Here is a 21,111-nt window from a genome sequence, read left to right on the forward strand (position 1 = left end):
TGCAGACAGAGCGGAGCCCTCTAAATCAGAACGGGGTAACCCCAGATGACACAGGTGGAAACAGAACCTTTGCAGATGTGATGGTGTGTGAGGCTTTTCTTGGAGGCTGTAATTATACAAGGCTGCTGCCTTCCAGTGGTCCTTGCCCAGGAGCTCCACTAGTATTTATTTATTTTTGTCTTGCACTGTCACCCTGTCTGTCACCAGTGTCGATATCGTCCAACCAATTTTAATTTCCCGTGTTGTTTGTGTCAAATTGTGTTTTAGTGTAAATAGTTGCTTGACAACTGGACTTTACAAGAATGTTCCCACATCAACATTGCCGGTGTTCTATTGCAGTTTGATTACAGTAATTAGTCACTTAACATTTGCGGAGTATTGACTTTATTGCACTTTTTCCCACAGAGGAGGTGTAATTTGGAGATTTTATTTCTTGTGCTGGCTCATGTAAACCAATTAGACCACGTGTGGTCTGAAAATCATCAGACTTGTTTCCGTTTTCAGATTGTTTGCAGGTGTAATTGTAGCTATAAGCCACATGTGTGTGTTCTTTATTGGTTGATTTAATTAATGTGCAAACACAGTGATGGTAGCATCATGGAAAATACCTATTTTTATATATTCTAGTATCTAAAAAATAACAATTTGCAAATTTTAAAAATATGTTTGTATGTTAGGATCAGTATAAAATATGGAGTTAAATTATAGAACATATAAATAAAAATAAATTTCATGAGGCTATATTTATTATTTTCACATGATTAAAGCGCAACTGCATCTTATTATGCATCAAATGCTTGTTGCTGTAGATTTACCACTAGGGGGCAGCAACCCATAGCGTTTACGCTTATAGCCGCTGTTCTGCTGGTTGGCTCAGTGTTGCTGTGGTAACAGAACTATGTAGCGAACACCTTCAGTGGTGGGGCTGTGGAGGTGCAGGGGGCGCTGTTGAGCTGGAGAACAGGTTAGGGATCACAATCAGCTTTGAGCAGAAAAACACAAACACGCGTGTGAACATTTTCACCAAGAAACGGAGGCTTTTGGTTCGATTTCGGTGAAACAAAACACACACACTTCTGCTGTCGTCTGACTGCGCTTTCAAGCTGCATTTTCTTGACAATATTAGCAGGAAGGAGAGGGATGCTGGCTGGTTTGCAGCTCTACAGGCAGGAGCTGCTGTGTAATCCTCTGCTGATGTGTCGAACAGCCACCATGTTTTTACTTCAGATAAAATGGTTGTGTCAGCGTGCATCTGGCTCTAACTGGCCAGAATGCATAGAGAGGATGTGTGAACCACTATCTTTTTGGATCCCTCTCTCTCTCTCCCTCACTCACACAAACACACACACACACCTCCCCCATCTCAAAATGAGACAGGGATGTATAACTAGATTTAAGGTTATGTAATGCTGACTGGAGGATGTGTGTAATCCACTTTTATTTAGGTTAAATCCATCACTCTCTGGCTCTTAAGGGGACAGAATTCTCTCTTCAGTGTCTCTGTCACACTTTGAACTCTTAAATGATCCATATTACTGGGGGATCGACTCAATTCCTGTTTTTCAGTTACAGAACAATTGTAGTCAGGCTCCAAAAAATGATTTGTGACATAAAGTGGTCATGAACCCCTGACCCTTAGACCTGCTGATATTGTAAATTAAAATATAATTTAAGGTAATCTGCACAACCATCACATCTGGATGGTTGTTCATGCTGTGGCAAACTAGCATTTATTGAGAGAGAAAGAGTCAACATAACATGGACTGCACACACCCGTGTACACACACACAAACCCTGGTGTGATTGTAATCTCTGATCCACATGAGTTTAATCCTCATGAATCTTTGAAACAGTAATGATGTTCTCATTGATGGAGCATGGCACCTGGGCGGTCTGTCTTCAGCTAGCTGGATGTACCCCGATGGGGGTCGCTCCCAATGGCAGGTCTTTCAGTTCTTTTCTAGTAAACACAAACTGACACAATAGCGATTGTAAACATTGATGTGTGTCATGATTCACTATTGATGAGGTGATGTTTGTTTACACCAATGCAGAGGATGCATCAGCTGAAAGTGTGTGTGTGTGTGTGTGTGTGTGTTTCTCTTTACAATCTGACTGCTGCTGCTGGGACCATAATGATGGTTGTCAGCACTGGATGGTTGCTAGGTAACAATTACCTGAGTGTGCTTTGCTTGCATTGAATTTCCGTGTGTGTGTGTGTGTCTGTGTGCATGCACATGCGCGTGTGTGTGTTCCTAAAATATCCAAATATTACAATAAAATGAACCAGAATCAATAAGGCTGGGTGATGATGTCACCAGAGGACCCCGCCCCAGGATGACTGACAGATACCTCCCGCTTCCTCCTCAGCCGATCGAGTCGTACATGCATTGCTGTGCCTTTTAAGTCAGGCATCATGTTGGTCTGCTGTCACAGCGAGGAGGAACTCCTCCTCTGTGATTCGGAGGCCAGCGACAGGCCATGGCACCTCCCCCAAGAACCACTTGCTCGCTCTGCCAGACATGGCTGATATATTTGGAGATCATTAAATGGTCCTAAATGAGACCCTGGTGTGAGACTGAGTTCTGACCATCTGGCCCCATTGTGATCTGGCCCTGGGTTCTTTGTTCAGACTCGGCCAACAGCGTCGCCACCTCTGACGGGGCGGATGCTGAGGGAGCCTGGGAACTGCGGCCAATCAAGCGCTCTCTTCTATCCATCGATTCCTAGAATTGCACTAGGTCACCATTTTTACTTCCCTCCTTGTTAACAGTTAAAGATGTTGCTACTGATTTCGCACCTGAAAGCATTTCCACGCTTGAAACGCCGCGGCCGTTGGCCCGAATGACGCCACCTTTATTTACTTGTGCTTGTTCTTTCCAGGACACAAGCTGAACAAGGACCTGAAGCGCTACCTGAGCCTGCGGTTCCAGAAGTCTTCCCCTGACCACGAGCTGCAGAAAACCATCCGGGCCAACCTGTATCGCCACGCAGTGCCTTGTGAGTAACATCAAATGATGACGAAGAGGCGATCGTTGCGCACGTGCGTAAACAGGCACGTGCGCGACTGCTTTCGCATCGGTGCTCCTTCCAGATCAGATTGGCGTGCTTGTTTCCCCTCTTTCGTTTCTCTTGTTCTGTGTTTTTTTCCCTCTGCTTCCCTCAGACACGTGAGCGGTAAATCCTCCTCTCTGAGCCTGTGACGATAACTCCGCCGGGATTATGATGTTCTGATATATTGAAAATAGATTTCCGCCTGATTATGTGATGAGCACGTGGGGCTTTTACAGATGTCGCACGACCGTGACGGAACGGCCTCGGCCGAGACCCAATCCGTGAAGGCCGCGATCCAGCCGGGGTTTGGGATCTGCCAGGTCGACAAGGATCCGGCGAAAGTGGTTTCTAATGTGTGGGACACAAAACCCGGCTGGGTCGCGACCCTTAAAGACTAGTTCTGGACCCCCCCCTTCCCCCGCTGCCTTAAATATTATAACCTTCATGAGATGATATAAAAAAGTCTCTCATGTGTCTGATAAACCTTCCGGTGATTCTTGGAGGTGATAAATCCATCTAAAACACCTGAGCGTTTACCTCTGCAACATTACAACATTTATCATAGTAGATAAATTGTAAATACGCCATTTTTTCTGATTTGGATTGTGACCTGTTGAGCAGTGAGGTCATAGCTGGAGTTAACCCTTAAAAACGTGGCTGCCGCTGCCAAACTGCTCCGAGGGGCCAAAATCAACGCTTCAGAAAAGCCCGTGGAGGCATCCGTACAATATCGCCGCCGCCACCGACGTGGGGTTAATTATTCAGTCCAGCTGTGGCGTAACACAGCTGGTGTTACGCAATCAGAAAAGTAAAGTCTAGATTCAGATTCAGATTCAGATTCAGATCCTTTATTGTCCCACACGGGGAAATTTACAGTGCAACAACAGCAACAAGAGCACTCAGGGGAAAAAATAAGATAGAATCAAATGGAATATACAAAGAGGGTGGATATTTACAATAATCCAGATAAATGGATACTCGGCCTCTGTATACCTGTACATAGAACAGAGGGTGAATACAATATACATATCAGAATATATAATATTCAGATTGTGTTAGCGGTTGTTCTGTTTATTGTGCAGTCTGACAGCAGCCGGCAGGAAAGATCTACGATACCTCTCCTTCACACAGCGAGGGTGGAGCAGCCGCTCACTGAAGGAGCTGCCCAGTGCTGTCAGGGTGTCCTGTAGGGGGTGGGACACCCTGACAGCACTGGGCAGCTCCTTCGAACGCATGAACAACAGCCCCAACAACAACAATAACAGCAACATACTTGTTACTCCGGATGTAGGTCTTAAAACTGGCGTGACATAACCGTCTTCTGTCGTTAGGCTTTGAGGCGACGGCGCGCCAACTCTCCTTCACATAGTGACGAATTACACTTATGAGGAGTAAACACAGGCGCTGCCAGACTACAGTGTGACATTAGTGTTTCCGGCAGTCGTTTCTATTGTGATCCTTCAGATAATGCGTCTTTATATGAGAGTTCATGAGGCCACTGTGGACTGGGAAAAGAAATGGCCTCAGCAGCGATTCCCATCTTCCTCTCCCTTCCTTCTCTCCATTCCTGGTGACCTACTATTGCCGCCGCCTCCTGTTTATTGTCTCCCGGCTCATTTTCACACACATGCAAATACTCGGCGGGCATGACGAGGTGGAATGACAAAGGCAGTCAAATAGGAGCCACACTTCTCGGCCTCTGTTTCCTTTGTCTCGGACCCTCTCGCGACTCCTCCCCCTCTCCTTTGCACATGTGTTGCTCCTTCTTCCCCCCCCGTGCTTGACTCGAACAGGTGCCTTTCCCTCCCCTCCACTACTGACCCAGTGTGTGTGTCATAGGGAGCCCCCCCGCCCCGTGGCCGTGTGCTACAGATGGCCATTGTTATCATGTGCAGCTAATGTCACGATGGACAGAGGAGTCGCTCTCTCGTGGGATTCGGTTCCCTCTCACGTCTACAGCTGCTGCTGTGGGATGAGGGTTATCTCGCCGTTATCCCAGCATTGGAGCCACGGCACCGACCAGTGCTCCCTCCCCCCACCTGATCCCTCCCTCCTTCCCTCTGCCCTTCTCCCTGCTCTCTTCTCCTTCGCCCTCTCCTCTTCACGTTAAATCCTCCGGCGTCCCTGTGGATCGGCGGAGGCTGCTGCCTTCCTCTCTGTCACATTGGAGCTGCTGCCACTGTCTCCCTACCTCTGCTGCTCTCACCCTCCATCGCCTCATCTCTCTCTCTCTCTCTCTCTCTCCCTCCCCTTCCTGCTGTCCTTCACTCCCTCGCTTCCTTGTTTTCCACTCCACTGCTGATCTCGGAGACAAATTTCTCTGTTTGCCGCTCACACAAAGAAAGGGATTACGGCTTGATTTGCTGGCTCCGGCCTCGATCTGCATCCAGGCAAGTGGCAGCTCCTTATTCTCCTCTCGTTCTTGGGTCGCCATCCGCCATCTGATGCCTGTGATGTATGTATGCATGCAGTGTGTGTGTGTGTGTGTGTGTGGGGGGGGGGTGCTGTGTATATAGGCTAGGGGAATCAGGGAAGGTGGGGGTATGGGTGGGAATTAGTTGGGGGGGGAGAAGGGGGCATCACAGTCAGAGCAGGCAACCCAGGGGGACAGATGGCCAGTAGCCCTGGTGCTTTTTCCTCTTTGGTTTTCTGATTCACCCTGCAGGCTTTCTGTAAGGCCCAATAGTACACAGAGCCTTTTCAAGAGATGGCTGCGCGCCTCAGCTCGGAGAGGGTGGGATGAACAGATCGAAAGGAGAGAAGTGGAAGGTTGTTGGCGGCAGTGGCGGCGGCAGCGGCGGTGGTGGGGGGCTCAGTAGAGTCAGGATTTTAAGGCAGAGGAGGTGAAATTGGAGGGGGGGGGGGGTGTCATCGGGCTCAAATGCATGGAGGTCAGGTCCAGATGCCGCTGCAACAAAAGGGCTTCTTTAGGGGGGAACGGCAGGGGGAAGCGTGGCACTCGCCATTGTGTGTGTCGCTGCATTGCAGGGTGCTGCCGGGGAGCCTCATGCTAATGACGGCCATTCATTCTCGTAACGGATGAGTGGGCCCCAGCACAACCGCACGGTTCATGCATTTATTTTTCCATCCCCGGGTCCCAAATATCTGCCACAATAAATGCAAACCACTCCGGCTTGGCGTCCAAGCTCATGGAGGAAGCTGGGCAAATATGTGTTTTTGCATAGCAATGATGTATGAAGACAGGTGCAGGCTCTGCATACGTGCATTCGTGTGTGTGTGCGTGCGGGCGCATGTGTGTTTACATGGAATATGTGTTGGGAGAGAGATGGCTTGATGTTTAATTCATGCTTTGGTGTTGTAGGGTACTCGTTGCCATATTTAGCGTGCGCAAACATGCATAATTTGTCACTATTAAAAGAGAAAATATATATAATAGAGGAGCTCTTGATTACTGTGAACGTTTCCTGATGATGTTTCCGTTATTCAGGCTCTGTGCCCAGAACATTTTGGCCAAAGAAATCGGTTCAATGACACAACCTCTTGCGTGCACCCTGCAGAACAAACTGCACCTCGATTCTGTTACTACCGTAATGAGAAGGCAGGTTCTCGACGCAGCAGTTTTGCTGTTGGGGCTCAAGCAATCACAGTTGTTCCCGGAGGCGCCGAGCCTGTCGAAGGGATCAGCTCGACGCAATCAGCCCCCGAATGAGGAGCCACTATCACGTTCCACGAGTGCAGACGTTCTCCACGTATCTCTCAAGCTAAACGGCGAGGCGTTACGCTGAACCGCGACTTGTTGATTAAAATAGCTGGGAGCTCAACAGATACTCTGTCTATCCGTCAGTTTTCATCATGATGACGCCTGTGTCATTTTTTTAGGTCATTGAAATGAATTGTTCAAGCTGCACAAAGGTTTTGTTGTTATGGTTGTGTATCTCACCAGGCTCCTCTGTGTGTGAGTGTCATGTGATGTTTTGCATGTGGTGGACGCGCCGCGGCGGCTAGCTAGCTCCCATAATATTTCCCCTGAGCGTTTTACACACTGCTCGGTGGCCAGATTGATCAGAGAGGGCCTGTTGCAGGAAGACACACTTCACGTTGACTGAATAACCAACTGCATTAAGATGATCTAAAGATTATAATGTTTGTGATGATAAAATCTGAAATTTAGCTTCATGTTATTCAAACTCAGCTGTTCTCTGATTGCAAATGTGACTCTTATTTTGAAGTCTGTATTGTAACAATATAAAGTCAACATTGGCTTATGATAAATTCTGACTCAGTCCATTCAGTGATCAATTAGGAACCTAAATGATCCCAGGACAATGAGCCGCAGCTCTTCCCGCAGGGCAGCTCCTGCAGGTTTACAGTCAGCTTGCCTGGGCATCGGTCCATGTCCATGCTGGTACAGACCTGTGCAGTCAGGTAAAGCTCATCCCTGGACTACCAATGGACTCTTAATCCCCCACTGGTCCTAATTGTGTCCAGGCTCCTTCGACCAAATCAGTCCAGGTGTAGTAAACAAATGTGAGCCTTGGTCTCCATTTGTCGAGTCTTGCAGGCAGCAACATCAGGTACACTTAACCCAACGTTCAACCCTGGCGAAATGTTCTCTGTCATGGCACCCGCCTGAAACTGTTTATCAGCAGGTAGCATGTGTGAGGTAACGTCAGGAGTCTATATTTATGGCTACGATATCAGGAGAAGAAGAGGGAAGGAGGCGAGAGCGAGAGGGGAGGGAGGGAGGTAGTGGGTGGGAGTATGCAGGGGGCTTCAGCCATTGGTCTCAGACAGGAACTGGAGTGTGAATAGCTCACAATGGCTTAGCCTCTAAGCTGGGCTGGACCTCTAATTTGCTCTGCTCGTGGAGCTTTGAAGAAAAACGGCAGCTGCCCACGAGCTGCCCGCCTGAATGAGCTCACAAGCTGGAAGCTAGCACTCGCCGCCAGACAACTGGATGATCCATGGACGGTTCCATCAGGAGGAGGGAGAGCAGAATTCAGCCCGCTCGGATCTATCCGCTTGAATATTCCCGTGGAATAACGTGGGGGGATCCGCGGTAGGAGCGCCGTGGCGACGCGGAGGTAATTCTGTTACATCCAGCTCCTCCCGGGGAACAACGCTGCGGCTTCCGGGATCAGATTGGAAGAGGCGTGGGTGGGGGAATAAACAGAAACACGCAGAGGCACAAGATACGGAGGCAGGTGCATATTTCAGACTGTGCTCTCGCAGATTTGTGTGTAGCGCGGATTGGCTGCGATGTGTTGTGTGTCTGTGATCATGGTGGATGCGCGTGTGTGCACGTTTGCCCCCCCCCCACCACCACCACCACCACCACCATCACTACCTTCTCTTTATTTTCTCACCTCCTTCTCACCACCACCCTCTGCTTCTCTGCCAGGAGACCACTCTTCCATCTTTTGTGCAATTTTTCCAGGCTTCCAGCTAATGACGCCTGGGATCCCGCGTGCCTGCCCACTATTCATTTTCAACCCCCCCCCCCCCCCCCATGTTAAAAAGGGGAGAGACGGGGAGGGAGCGGGGTGAACAGCAGGAGAATAGCGGCTGGGACTCAGCTGCGAGGAGTGTTGTGGCGCGAGCTGAAAGAATGGCCTGTTGTATTGGGCAGCGGCGGTATTGTGTGTCAGAGCCCGTCTCTCCGTCTCTTCAGTCCTTCCTTTTACGAGTATCATCCCTCCATTCAAGCTGAGGAAGCACTAGGAAGTTTCTACTGTTGTGTTTTCCGGACCCTTTCGGAAGACAGAGCGTTGACTCTGCTCTCCATCGAGGAGCCAACGGTTAGCACTGATTTGAGGCGAACCCAAGTTTGACCCCTTTGCAATGTCGGTGCCTCATTAGCGTGTTCGCCAGCGGCGAGACGGGATTTTGGGGTAGCGATGGAAGTGGCGATGACTGACAGAAAAGTTGAAAACAGAAGTCAGCCCTTGAGAGGGGAGGCAAAGCTCATCCTGCGGGTGAGGGGCAGAGCGGGAACCGAACCGCCTGATCTGGTCGAGGGGCATTTAGCCGAGTCAGCCTCCTGTTTGTCGGTGACTGTCTGCTGTTATCAGCAAACCGTTCCGCCTCACTCGGTCGTCACTTGGGGGACTTCAGTTCTGGGATTCCTGTCGTCATGGCGCCTTGGCTCTGCTGGCGTCGATAGGTTGTGAACATTCGTTGTGGACATGATGGATGGTTGGCTTGGGTTTTTGTTGCGTTCAAGGGCATTTTAGGGATTTCAATGGCGAAAACTCGAATGATAGGAAGTGAAAAGAGCATTTGAGGGTTTAATCGACATTAGGAAAAACAGGACGAAATTAACACTCTGGTGCCGTGAAACCGCAAGGCCCGGCTTTAGTCAAACGGGAGTGGACACCGCGGCTCGGTGCAGAATTCTCCGCCCCGGGTAATTGAACTTACGACAGTGAGTCGTGCTCTTAGCACCACCTCGACAGACCCCGGGAGGATCTGGATCAGGCCTGCTATTTGCTTAATCATTAATCTGAGGGCCGTCGCTACATCGATTTGCTCTCTCCGCTCCCCTTCATAAATCATTACGGACCGACAGTCCCTTTAATGGGGGGCTTGGAAGTGCTGACTGAACGCAGCCACAGTGCTCAGCGCGCGGCGCTCACCTTGTCCACCGGCCAACCGGGACCGAGGACACGGCTCCGGTCGTCCTCCATCTCAGCAACGGTGCATTCAGGAAGTAAGATGGAGGCAGACGTTGTGAAATCCAAATAAATTCAACTGGTGTTGATAATATTATCCTCCCATTAGCATCGTAAATGAGATTTGCCCCCCCCCCCCCGCCTTTTCTGCGGTTGAGATGTTCTGATCTTCTGACCAGTGTATTAAGGGACTACTTGTGTGGACGAGGCCTTAAAGTGCTGCCTCAATCAATGCTGCTCCAGTAATTGGCTTAGAGGCCCAGGAGAGTTCGCCGCTAACTCCCCGCGCGACTGTTGGTGTTGCCCCCCCCCCCCCCCCCCCCCAGCCCTGCCCTGCCCTGTCTGCACGCAGCTTCCCTTCACACCACCTCCCAGACTGTTTTCATAACACACACTTCACCCTCAAGATCAGGCCATGTTTATCCTGGAAACACAAATTATGCTGTTGCTATGGCGTTGAGTGTTTTTGTTTGAAGTAACATAGTACCCGGGGGGGGGGGGGGGGGGGGGGGGTACTATGTTACTTTAGTAAAACTGGATTCAAACAGCTGCTTCCAGGCACAGTTCCACCATCTTGCTGTGCTCAAACACCCAGGAAGGGTTAAAACAGCAGATGTTGTGTGCACGTGTGTGTGTGTGTGTGGGGGGGTGTCAGACAATGAAGGGAAGCTCCTCAGACCATCAACAGCAGGAAGGCGACGGAGGGTATCGGATGTCGCTGGAGTCCCCCTCTGCTGACACGCGACAGGGCTACCGGACGTTTGCTCCACCTGTGAGGGAGCGTGTGCGTGTGTGCGGAGGGTTGGGTCCTTTTTCGCCGTCTCTGTCGCCCGTGCAGCAGAAGGTCGTGACAATGGATGATGGTCTGAGCAGGTGGGGTCACAGGATGTCACGGCGAACCGATCTGAACCAGAGAGGTCAGGGAGGGACGGCGTGAGTCTCCAGGCGCAGAGTCGGACTTTAAGGAAATCGGGATTCTTTTTATATTTCGCAATCTGGATGTCAGGTGGTCGCTGAACAATGGGCCAAATTTTCGGACTGTAGTTTAAAACCGTCACCTACACATCTCATTGCTAACAAGGCCGTGCTAACGCGCTGTTGCTAATGATTATTGTGGGCCCGAGAGGGTGTGATAGTGGAGCCCTGTGCTTTGTAAAAGATTCAGAAGCCAGATGGCCGAAGAATCTGCTTTTCTCTGAAGCTAAAAAATGGCCTGTAAATGTTTTTTTCAGTCGATTCTGTGCAAGTTTGAAGCGATTAGGGGACTCGAAGGGTGCTTCCCGCCTGTTCTGATGACGATTCAATTAATCAAGTGCCTAGCGTAGCTTCCATCATCGGCTAATGTCGGGGCAATGACTGTTACCATATTTTAAACCACAGGAAAAATGAAGTATAATTCCTCCAAAATTAGCATCATGTCTGTTGGTAGACAGTATCTGGGTCTTCACTGAGTCTCATAATTCCCTTTCTCCCCATCTTGAGGATTTTGTAGTTCCTTGAGCATCTGGATCGACTGACTGACCTCTGTGTTCTCACACCTGCCACAGGCACTCACATGAATCCACGTTGTCGAGCCCATCTCAACAACTGGGCCGGGGCTCTGGCCAACTGTTGCCTGTCCCAGACCCTGGTGCACCCGCTCGTGAATGTTATTTGATAAAATGTATTAGACGATGGCAAAAAGTGTCGTTTGATGTCAGGAGGAAATGGATCGGTTCGTATGTGGGTTGCTGCAGACGAGCAGCTTCAGGGACGCTGTGTCGCGGCACTGTGGCCTTTCAGGAACTGCCAGTGAGGACAGAAGTGAGCTTCCACAACCTGCTATTTATAGTTTCCAGTTTGAAAACTCTGAGTATGTGTTTAGGGAGGTTGCTCTCCTCTATTCGTAGTGTGGAAGTTTAGATCCGCTAACAAGCTAGCACAACCACCTCTGGTGATAGATTATTGTGTGTTTTTACCTGGAAACATCCATCCAGTGATACAAGGAGAGATCGGACAGAGGATTTAGAAAAAGAGGAAATTAAGATTGCGCTGGCTGGGAATTAGTCCAGATTCCCTTTATTACATAAAAGTGAAAACAGGAGCTGCAAGAATAATGCTACAGATTTTTTTTATGTTCCCTGCCAGAGCCTGAACGTGGCGCCGGTCCAACTGACAGGCTTCCATCATTGCCTGCAACAGCTTACAACAGCCGGAGATTAAACGACTGTATAAACAGTGAAATGATTACGTACAATAACATTTTCATCCCACTGTATGTCAGCATACACTACAGTGTTGTGCGCTTAAAGGCAAGCGGTGGTTTATTTTGGTTATCTTGGTTTTTAAAAAAAATATATATTACAGTAAATAAATGTGTTTCATGCCTGTTATGAAATGTTAGCGTGCTAGCATGAAAGAAATGAATCAAAACAGTATTTCACATGTTTTTCTAGTGTGGTTCTGACCTTAGACGAGTTAGCACAATCATGCTAATCCTAGATTTAGCACAAGGTTTTCAACTTCTACAAAATTCTACAAACAGGCCAATCTTTTTGAAGACGATGGTTTGCTCGGTGTTTTAGCTAATAAATCCTTTTGGATTCAGTGTCATTTTGGTGTTGCGGTCTGTAGTTATAAATAGTGATGATTATAGTGTGAAGATGGTTGAGAACATGGTGGAGAAAAGGTCTTGAGCAGTCTTATGAAGTGAAATGTCTGTACAAGCTTCAGGGCTTGTTTTTCTTTATTTGCTGCAACATTGCAGGTGTTTACTAATCAACATAGAACATCTTCATTTCTGATTTACAGTCAGTGTGCTAACAGTGCAATAGCATTTTAAGCTAAATGCTATGGTTGATTGTAGATACTCATTTATTTATTCTGTCAGTAGACAAAAAAACCTAATGATCTAATTTAATTTAGATTTGAAGGGTAATAGGTGTTATTATATAACATAGTTGCTTATACTGTAAGTTTTTAGTGGGTTTATGTGTAGATTATTGACAGATCTTCTCCCTGCGGTGCTTTAAATAAAGGAGTAATTTATTCTGATGGTGGAATTCAAAATGTTGACATTATAAAGTTTTTATGTTTTTTCTTAGCCTGAGGTAAGAAGGTCTGATGCTACTGCGTGAAGTGAGGGATGGAAAGAGTCAGGAGAGTGTAAACAAATGCAATCTGGTGCAAGAGTTCGGAAATATGCCGGCTTTTTAGCGGCAGCACAAGTAAAATTTGAAAGTTCGGCGTTCTTTTCGTCTGGTCCAGCTGGTGTTGCTGCCTGTCCCCGTTACAGTGAAGATGGTTTAAACCTTGTGAGGAGAACGTCACAGTTTTCACACAAATATACTCAGAATTGTTGGAGAATTCTTTCCAGAATATTCAGAGACGACATAATTCCGTATCCAGATTTTGTGGATACAGTGGAGGAAAATTTCATTTGGAAATAAAGAAAAAAAAAACACATTCCAATATAAAATGAATACAGTTGCTAACATGTCTATTTCTATATACGTATTATTCACACTATAGATGGAAATTGCCATGGCAACGATGCTGCTCAAACTTATTATTGACTAGAGCCAATAATTTTAAACGTAAGTGCAGGAACATCCCAACTAATGTGACAGTTGTTTAAAGAAGTGCTGCTGACGAGCTTCTTCCTCGGTGAGAGTTTAGGTTCTGTGAGCCGGGGGGGGGGGCGAGGCCCGCTCATCTCGGTGCTGAATTAGATCTGAGGAAATCTGTGGCGGCGGCGGCGTCATCAACCACGTCACGCCGTGGCCTACTGTTCCAAAAATGTTGCGTTTAAATTATGTAAGAAGTTACAGGGAACAAACAAAGATGGAGTTACGTAACCCAGAAACTCAGGCGTTTAATAAAATAACGACCGATATCGGCTGACGTAAGACGTGACGATGACGGCTCTAACGGTGGGAAACACAATTATTCACGGCATCTGAGGCCTCTGCTGTTGGGAATGAATCAGAACAACGGTTTGAACCCCCCCCCCCTCCGCTCCAGCAGAACCCCCTCAAACCCAAACTACCTCGCTTCCATCTGAGCTGCTGCACGCCGGCGCTCATTTTAACAACGTCGGGCTTTAAAAACGGAAATTGCAGGTCTGTTTAACAACCCTGTCCTACCATTCTCGGTGATACGGGTCCACATGTTATCAGGTTTTAGCTTTAGTAATTTTCTCCTGCAGTGTTTAGAAGATCCGTGCTGACCTCCGACCACAGACGTCTTCTGTGGCCCATCTGTTCCCTCCTGTTACGGAGCTAAAAAACAAAGGAACAATGGCAGCGCTCCCTATTGTCTGTGCCCCCCCCCCCCTCCCCCCTCTAAAGTGAAAACACAAACCATTAACTCATCATTAACTCCCGGCTGGGCTCGGGCTCTCTCCTGCACCCTCACCAGAACACACCACCCAACTGAACGTTGCCTCCTCTGCGTCCAGGTACCACCCGCCCCCCTCGAGACGGAGAGATCCCAGGCGTGGACTACAACTTCCTGTCCGTAGAAGACTTCCTGCGCCTGGAGGAGAGCGGCACGCTGCTGGAAATAGGAACATATGAAGGTGAGGATGCTGGAACAGGTGTGGTCCTCCTCCGCCGGCCCGTTTAGCCGCTGACATTTATCCTGAGGGCGATTAGATTGAGCGACGTCAGGTCAGTCCACATCTGCCCCTCTTACTCTGATTAGGACGGTGTTGTGCAAGTGCCATCCCGACACAAACCTGTGTGTGGATGTGTGCGGATGTGCTTTTTGTCCGTTGTGTGTTTGCGTGCGTTGGCCCCGAGTGAGAGAAGGTTACAGAATTAAGCTGCTTGGCACCGGATCCGCTCTTTTGGCACATTCCCCCCGCATGCAGGCAACGTCAACTACCTGTCCGCATGAGCGGCGAGATTATTGATTATTTATCCATAAAAACCCCTTTGGATGTAGCAGTTTTGAATATGTAGGAGCAGGGTTGATCTTACTGCCTGGAGATGGAATTAATGGGTTCTCCTGTTAAGTCTGTTTTGATTTATGAATGAGTTTTGTTGAATAGGAGGTCGTCATAGTTACAGACATGCTGTTTTCACTGCCTTTTGTCCCTATTAGATTTAATGGTTTGAATTTTTTGTGCTGCGTTCAAGAACTGGAGGAACCTTGAATAGCAAATCTGACATTTTAATCTTTTTAGTTAGGTTTATTTTAGAAGTCACATTGGGTCACATTGCATCCTAGAACATCGTTTTGAGCACTTGGCAGAGTTAAAGGCTTTTTCTTATTTCCAAATTTTAATCGTTGCCTTTAGTAAAGCTTAGAATATCTGTATTTTTTTTTCCAGGTTTGGATTTTGGTAAAAAATGTGAACAATAAATAATCACATACAGCAGCTGAGCATAATTACAGTTAGGTGTGTAAAAGAATGCCTGTGTTAAATTCATCTTCCCCTTCTGAACTATGAATCATTGCGTGAAGGGTGCCTCCACGGTGAGATATTTCAAAGCTACATGCTAGCATATGCTAACTGATATATGAATACAACCGTCCTAAGATACAAAGCAGTTGCTTTGTCTTTTTCTTTACAATAAAAACACTTTTTTATTTACCACTGCCCCAAAAACACCTGTGCTAACATCATTATCCACGTCTCCACTCAACATCAGATTAAATTTGATAGATCTACCGCCTGTTTTTTTATCCCACTTTTCCACTGGGTCTCGTTTCCCTCCATCTCCCTGCTCAGTCATGTCCCCTTCTCAAGCATGCTAATGTCGTCCTTGTTGCCTAGGCAACTATTATGGGACCCCCAAGCCGCCGAAGCAGCCCGTCATTGGAACAGTAATCCTCAACGATGCTAATTCCCAGCAGTCCACGCCGAAGCGCACCAAGTCCTACAATGACATGCAAAGCGTCCGAGTAGTGCCTGCTGACGACGACGATGACGACCAGGCCACGGAAATGAACAACACTTTCACAGGTTTGTGCTGTCGGTTTTGCAGCGTGCGCTGTTTTCCCTGTCCGTGTGTGTGTGTTTTCCAGCCTTCTGCTCTTTGCTCCGATGCTGGGTTTCTGCCAGTTACATCATGCTTTTGTGATGATGAGTTCTTATCCTCCAATGCTGCCCCCTGCCTGTCAGGAGGGGGAAACCCCATCTCTTTGTATGGTTTGTTTTAACTGTCGTGTGTTAGCAACTCTGAGTTGAAGCTATGACACCTGAGCCAACATCCCAGATTTTGAATGCTCCACCTTTATCCGGCGCTCTTTTCGAGATCAAACCTTTTTTTGTAGCCGGTTTCTCCTGAAATTCACTTGCTGCTGTGGATCTATGCTCTCTCTGTGTGGCTGCCAAGCTGCCAGAGCACTGAATTAACATTTGATCAGGCCCACAAAGCCCCACGGAAGTAGTGCATTTTGGACCTGGACTGGGGAGCGAGGGGGGGCGGGGGGAGGATGGCCAGCTTTGAGGGAAAAAGGGTTGAGAGGTAAAAGTGGGTGAGGGGGGTTAACAAAGAGTTTAAAAAGATTAGCATATTCCTGGGGCTCTTTGAGTACACTACAAATGGGCGGGAACTAAAGTTCACATGGGGGAAGGGAAAGAAGTGGGACTGGTGTGCAGCTGAATTTGAGTCACTTGTGTTCTGGACTAGCCAGGTTTGTGTGTGTTTGCTATTCTCTGTTTAGCCCGCATGCATTCATCATAAACTGTGTTTCTGTTTTTTGTTGGTGTCTCCATGTCCCCATTGTGCTCGTCGTGTTACCCAGGAACCTTAGTGCGTAGCCTCTTCCCCTCACCTTTGCTGTGTACAGGTAACCCCAATGACCAGGACGAGAGCCGCGGCGGCATCCTCCGGCCGTACCCCGCTCGTGAAAATGCTCCATCCTGTGGTCTGAACAATGCGGCCATCTCCACCTCAGACAGCGGACAGCAGACCTTCGCAGAACCGCAGGTCTCCCCGGAAGACCCACTGGGACCTCTGCCTGAGAACTGGGAGATGGCCTACACGGAGAGCGGAGAGCTTTACTTCATAGAGTACGTATGAGGAGCCTCGTGCTGCCGCTAACAGCACGGCGAGTCCGTCCCAACCTCCGAAACAGGTCTGCCTCGGACCACCTGACCCCCCCCCCACCTCTGTATGCTCGTCTCTGCCGCCATCAAGCGACAGCGTCGTCCAACAATAGAGGGAAGGGCCGCGCTCTTCACGGTTGCGTCTCCTGTGTCACTTGTTATTGTGGCGTCCGCCATCCTCTGTGAACGTTCTGAGGGCGCTTTACTCTCGCACCCGTGTTGGCGCGCTCACCCCCGCTGCTCTTTTATTTGGGGTTTTTTGTTACGGCCTCTCTGCTGAACTGTTCTCTTGTCTTATTTGTTTCCTGGCAGCCACAACACAAAGACCACGTCGTGGTTGGACCCTCGGTTAAGAGACAAAGCTTCCAGGGCCCTCGAGGAGTGTGAGGATGATGGTAGGCTGCTACACACAAATTGACAATGCAGACCAGTTTTTCTGGCCGTAGCAGTGGCCTGTGTGCTGTAGTTCAAGTGGTGAATGTAGTCTAAGAGAATATATGTAGAATTTTTCATGTTTTGTTTAGTTACTGTGTGTAAAAGCCACAAATGTGGATGAGAGTGTGAATAATTTAAATCTTTTAATGCGCGATGCCTCATAAACGCTGCTTAGACAGTTAAATTGCACCATCAAGTGGTGAAACATAAGGTGGCACTGGGGGTCATCTTTTTTTGCTGTTTTTCTGTCAAATGTCAGTTTTGGAACTAAGGTGTTTCCCTTTTTGCCTCTCCCCTTCTCCCTCTCTCTCTCCCTTCTTTCTTTCTCCTCTATCCCTCCATCTCTGCCCTGCCCGCCCGTTTCTCTGCCTCATTTCATTTCTGTGTTTTGACTTTCCATCTTGCTTCCAACTCGTAGAAGAAGGGATGCCCACGGAGGAGCTGGAGGCCGATCTAGGTGAGCATTTGCAACCTGCCCGCTCTCGTCCACAGTCGGCGGCTGTAATCTGCCGTTTCACCGACATGGAAAAACAGGCTGCGAGCAAAAACAAACAATGATTCATATTTCAGGAGGGGAAGATGAATTCAACATGTTTATTTGCCTCCGAGGGTTCAGTCTGTGTATTTTACCGGGGCTCGGTGAACGTGCACAAGTCTCTGTTTGTTTGTTTAAACTGTCCATAATTTATAGACCAAAAGTGTCACTATTGTCAACAAACTGCGTGCACGGAAGCCAGGAGAGAGTTACGCATTTCTTTACAAACAACAGCAGTCTGTTTTGCCACGGCGATACTGGAATTCTATATTTTTGCCGTATTTCTGCTTCCAGGAATCCAGGCTGTAACTGGATCCCTGCGATTTCACTCCCCTCTTTAACCGTGCTGTCTGTTCTTGAAGGCTGCACCACCTCAGGTGCCGTATCGAACGCCTGACGGGCCGGTTCGGGTAGCAGGAAGCCAGTCAAAATAAGACGCAATAGCTTTGTCGTCTTTCAAACTTTATTGATATCAACTGCACAGGCGGTCTGTGAGTATCGATTCTGGAAGCGTCTTCGGAGTTTCTGCTGTGCTTCGGAGTAGCTGGCGGTAATTTAAGGAGGTAACAGCCCCGAAACCTGATGCAGTGGGGATGATACAGTGGGGGGAGACGGGGATGCGCCTGTAGACTGCAGCTTGCTCTCCTGCACGGTGATTGCGCGCAACTGTGGCGATAATATTACATTTCATTGACTGACTCTAGCGCCCGTATCCGCAGTGATTTTCAATGACTGCGAACCACCTGTCATATCCTGTTTCTGTGGCTCAGTTCTCTAAAAGGCTTTTGCTCTTTCATCATTATTATCGTTGCTCTTGCAACACCCAAGTGTAAATGAGCTCCACAACTTTAAATTCTGTTATTATTCAGAGCGTAATTCTGGTCTTTTCTGTACTCAGAGTTGCCTCCAGGATGGGAGAGGATAGAGGACCCGGTGTACGGGGTATACTACGTAGAGTAAGTTAATCCGCGCCTCTGCATGTCAGCTGACAGAAAAGGACTTTAATGGACAATTTTTACGTGAGCAAAACGTTTTTTTTCTCTCTGACACAGTCATATCAATAGGAAAACCCAGTACGAGAATCCAGTGGTGGAGGCGCGGCGTAGGAAAATCCTGGAACAGCAGCCGCAGCCGCAGCCTCCAGAAGGTGAGCGGTATATTCGAGGTTCGTTTCCTGCCGTGACGCGGCACCATTTCTTTCTTTCTTTATGTGTGTGACGTCCTCTTAATTTGTCTCGTTTTCATCCGAGCTTTGGGCCCGTTTGACTTCAATGATGGCGATAAGAAAATGTCGCGCTGAGATAGAACTGAGCAGCTGGCTCAAACTCGTGTTGTGTTGGGGCCATAAGCCTAAAAGTTTGTGATGTTCAGGTGTTGAGTGTAGCTTTTTTCTGATTTTCTGATCCCATTTGTATCATTGATTAGCGCTATAATGAGGTGAAATTTATTTGGTGATTTTGTCCATATTTGGCATAGAGAGCATAAATAGTTGATTTAGCATATATTATCTTTAGAAAATACAGATCAAGGCACCAAGATTTGGAGCTGAGACTTAACTAAAAAGTGTAGCCTGTTGTAATGTTAAATATATAAACATAATAGAAAATAAAAGACCAAAGGTTATTGCAAAAAGTTACTCAACGACTGAAATTAGTATTTTTCTCATTTTTTATACCATCACAATGATCCCAGTCACGTTTGCGTGTTTCCTGAATCTCTTCTTACATTCGGCTCAGTTGACTTTGGCCCATTTGTCGGTCCGTGTTTGTGCATGTGTAACATGCTAATACACGACTGCGCCGAGTGCTTGTCCATTGATGCCTGTGTGTGACTGTGTCTGAGCAGAGTGGATAGAAGAGCATTCCTCTGCAGCAGCTCCATTAGCCAACTACGCTCCAAACCTCCTGGAGACCTACAGGGACCCTCAGGTCCCACCAACTCTACCTCCCATCCCTGCAGGAGCCAAACGTAAACGCCTTTGTATTCTTTTATTTGTCCAATTTGTGAAGCACCAATAAATGAAGGAAATTGCTGGAGTTGCATTGAGAGAGATTCTCCTCTGGTGCAGGAGGGAAGCCTTTCTTCACCAGAAACCCAGCCGAGCTCAAAGGAACCTTCATCAACACGAAGCTGAAGAAGAGTCACCGGGGCTTCGGCTTCACGGTGGTCGGAGGTGACGAGCCCGACGAGTTTCTCCAGATAAAAAGTCTGGTTCTGGATGGACCCGCAGCCGTGGACGGCAAGATGGAGACAGGTGCAGTACATAGTGACAGTCAACAGGGGGCAGTGTTTTCATTCAAGAAAAATCTTTCCCAAACAAATCTACGACCCTGAGGAATAACTTAGATTTGTAAAGGCCGCAATGATTCAGCTTCAAGATTTAAAAGGAAAGACATTAAAAAAAAAATAAATCAAGGCTTTATTCCACTAGGGCCACAAGAATTTAACAATTCAAATTTGCTACGTGTGAATGAGGGCAGCAGCAGTTTAGGAGACGGGGGCCAGTTATTGTGTTGGTAAAATATGTTAACCTTCGTTCACCTCTTCAATTTGAAGTCTGTAGATCAATAGAAACAACATCTCTACTACATTTTTGTGTGTTTTTTCACAAATCACTACTTGTGGCCGACTCTGCTGAACAACACTAAGGCCTTAGATTTCCTCTCTCCAATGATAGACAGCGGTCCGTTTGAATGCTCTGATTTCCCTTCAGGTGACGTGATCGTCAGCGTGAACGACACCATTGTGCTGGGCTACACCCACGCCCAGGTGGTGAAGATCTTCCAATCCATACCCATCGGTTCCATGGTGGACCTGGCCTTATGCCGTGGCTACCCACTGCCCTTTGACCCTGACGACCCCAACACCAGCCTGGTGACCTCAGTGGCGATCTTGGACAAAGAGCCTATCATTGTCAACGGACAGGAAACGTTTGACTCGCCTTCCAACCAGACTGGACCCATTAATGGCCTGAGGGAGCCGCGGCCGCACAGCCCCTCGGCCGACGTGGTGTCCAGTGGCTACTCCAGTGACGTGGTTACCCTGGCCTCGTCTATAGCCACCCAACCCGAGCTGATCACCATCCACATGGAGAAAGGCGACAAAGGGTTCGGCTTCACTATCGCCGACAGCCTGACGGGAGGAGGACAGAGGGTCAAGCAGATAGTGGACTACCCACGCTGCCGCGGCCTGAAGGAGGGGGACATTCTGATGGAAGTCAACAAGAGAAATGTCCAGAACATGAGCCACAACCAGGTGGTGGATCTGCTGAGCAAATGTCCCCGAGGCAGTGAAGTCACCATGCTTGTGCAAAGAGGTACGCAACACTGATCCAGAACCAATATTTGATAACAAGGATGATTTTACCTGTTCACCAACGGAAGAAGGTGGAATTTTTTTCATCTGAAATGATGAAA

The 21,111-nt window shown here is 48.1% G+C and overlaps 1 protein-coding gene across 8 annotated transcripts in view; it reads left to right on the forward strand.

Annotated features, from left to right (window-relative positions):
• Positions 1-21,111, forward strand: part of LOC101076482 (membrane-associated guanylate kinase, WW and PDZ domain-containing protein 1-like) — a 50,343-nt gene that overhangs the window by 11,014 nt on the left and 18,218 nt on the right. For 3 of the 8 annotated variants that reach the window (XM_029833448.1, XM_029833445.1, XM_029833442.1), the window contains exons 2-12: positions 2,884-3,000; positions 14,125-14,244; positions 15,448-15,636; positions 16,422-16,689; positions 17,038-17,120; positions 17,552-17,617; positions 18,594-18,651; positions 18,748-18,860; positions 19,541-19,663; positions 19,764-19,949; positions 20,409-21,011. In XM_029833448.1, coding sequence (XP_029689308.1) covers positions 2,884-3,000; positions 14,125-14,244; positions 15,448-15,636; positions 16,422-16,689; positions 17,038-17,120; positions 17,552-17,617; positions 18,594-18,651; positions 18,748-18,860; positions 19,541-19,663; positions 19,764-19,949; positions 20,409-21,011 — 1,926 coding nt within the window. Of the gene's footprint in view, positions 1-2,883; positions 3,001-7,826; positions 8,100-14,124; positions 14,245-15,447; positions 15,637-16,421; positions 16,690-17,037; positions 17,121-17,551; positions 17,618-18,593; positions 18,652-18,747; positions 18,861-19,540; positions 19,664-19,763; positions 19,950-20,408; positions 21,012-21,111 lie in introns of those variants that run through there. The other 5 variants (XM_029833443.1, XM_029833444.1, XM_029833446.1 and 2 more) reach the window with 5 other exon arrangements.

The sequence above is a fragment of the Takifugu rubripes genome, chromosome 3 (genome assembly GCF_901000725.2).
Source record: "Takifugu rubripes chromosome 3, fTakRub1.2, whole genome shotgun sequence".
In the NCBI taxonomy this organism is placed as follows: domain Eukaryota; kingdom Metazoa; phylum Chordata; class Actinopteri; order Tetraodontiformes; family Tetraodontidae; genus Takifugu; species Takifugu rubripes.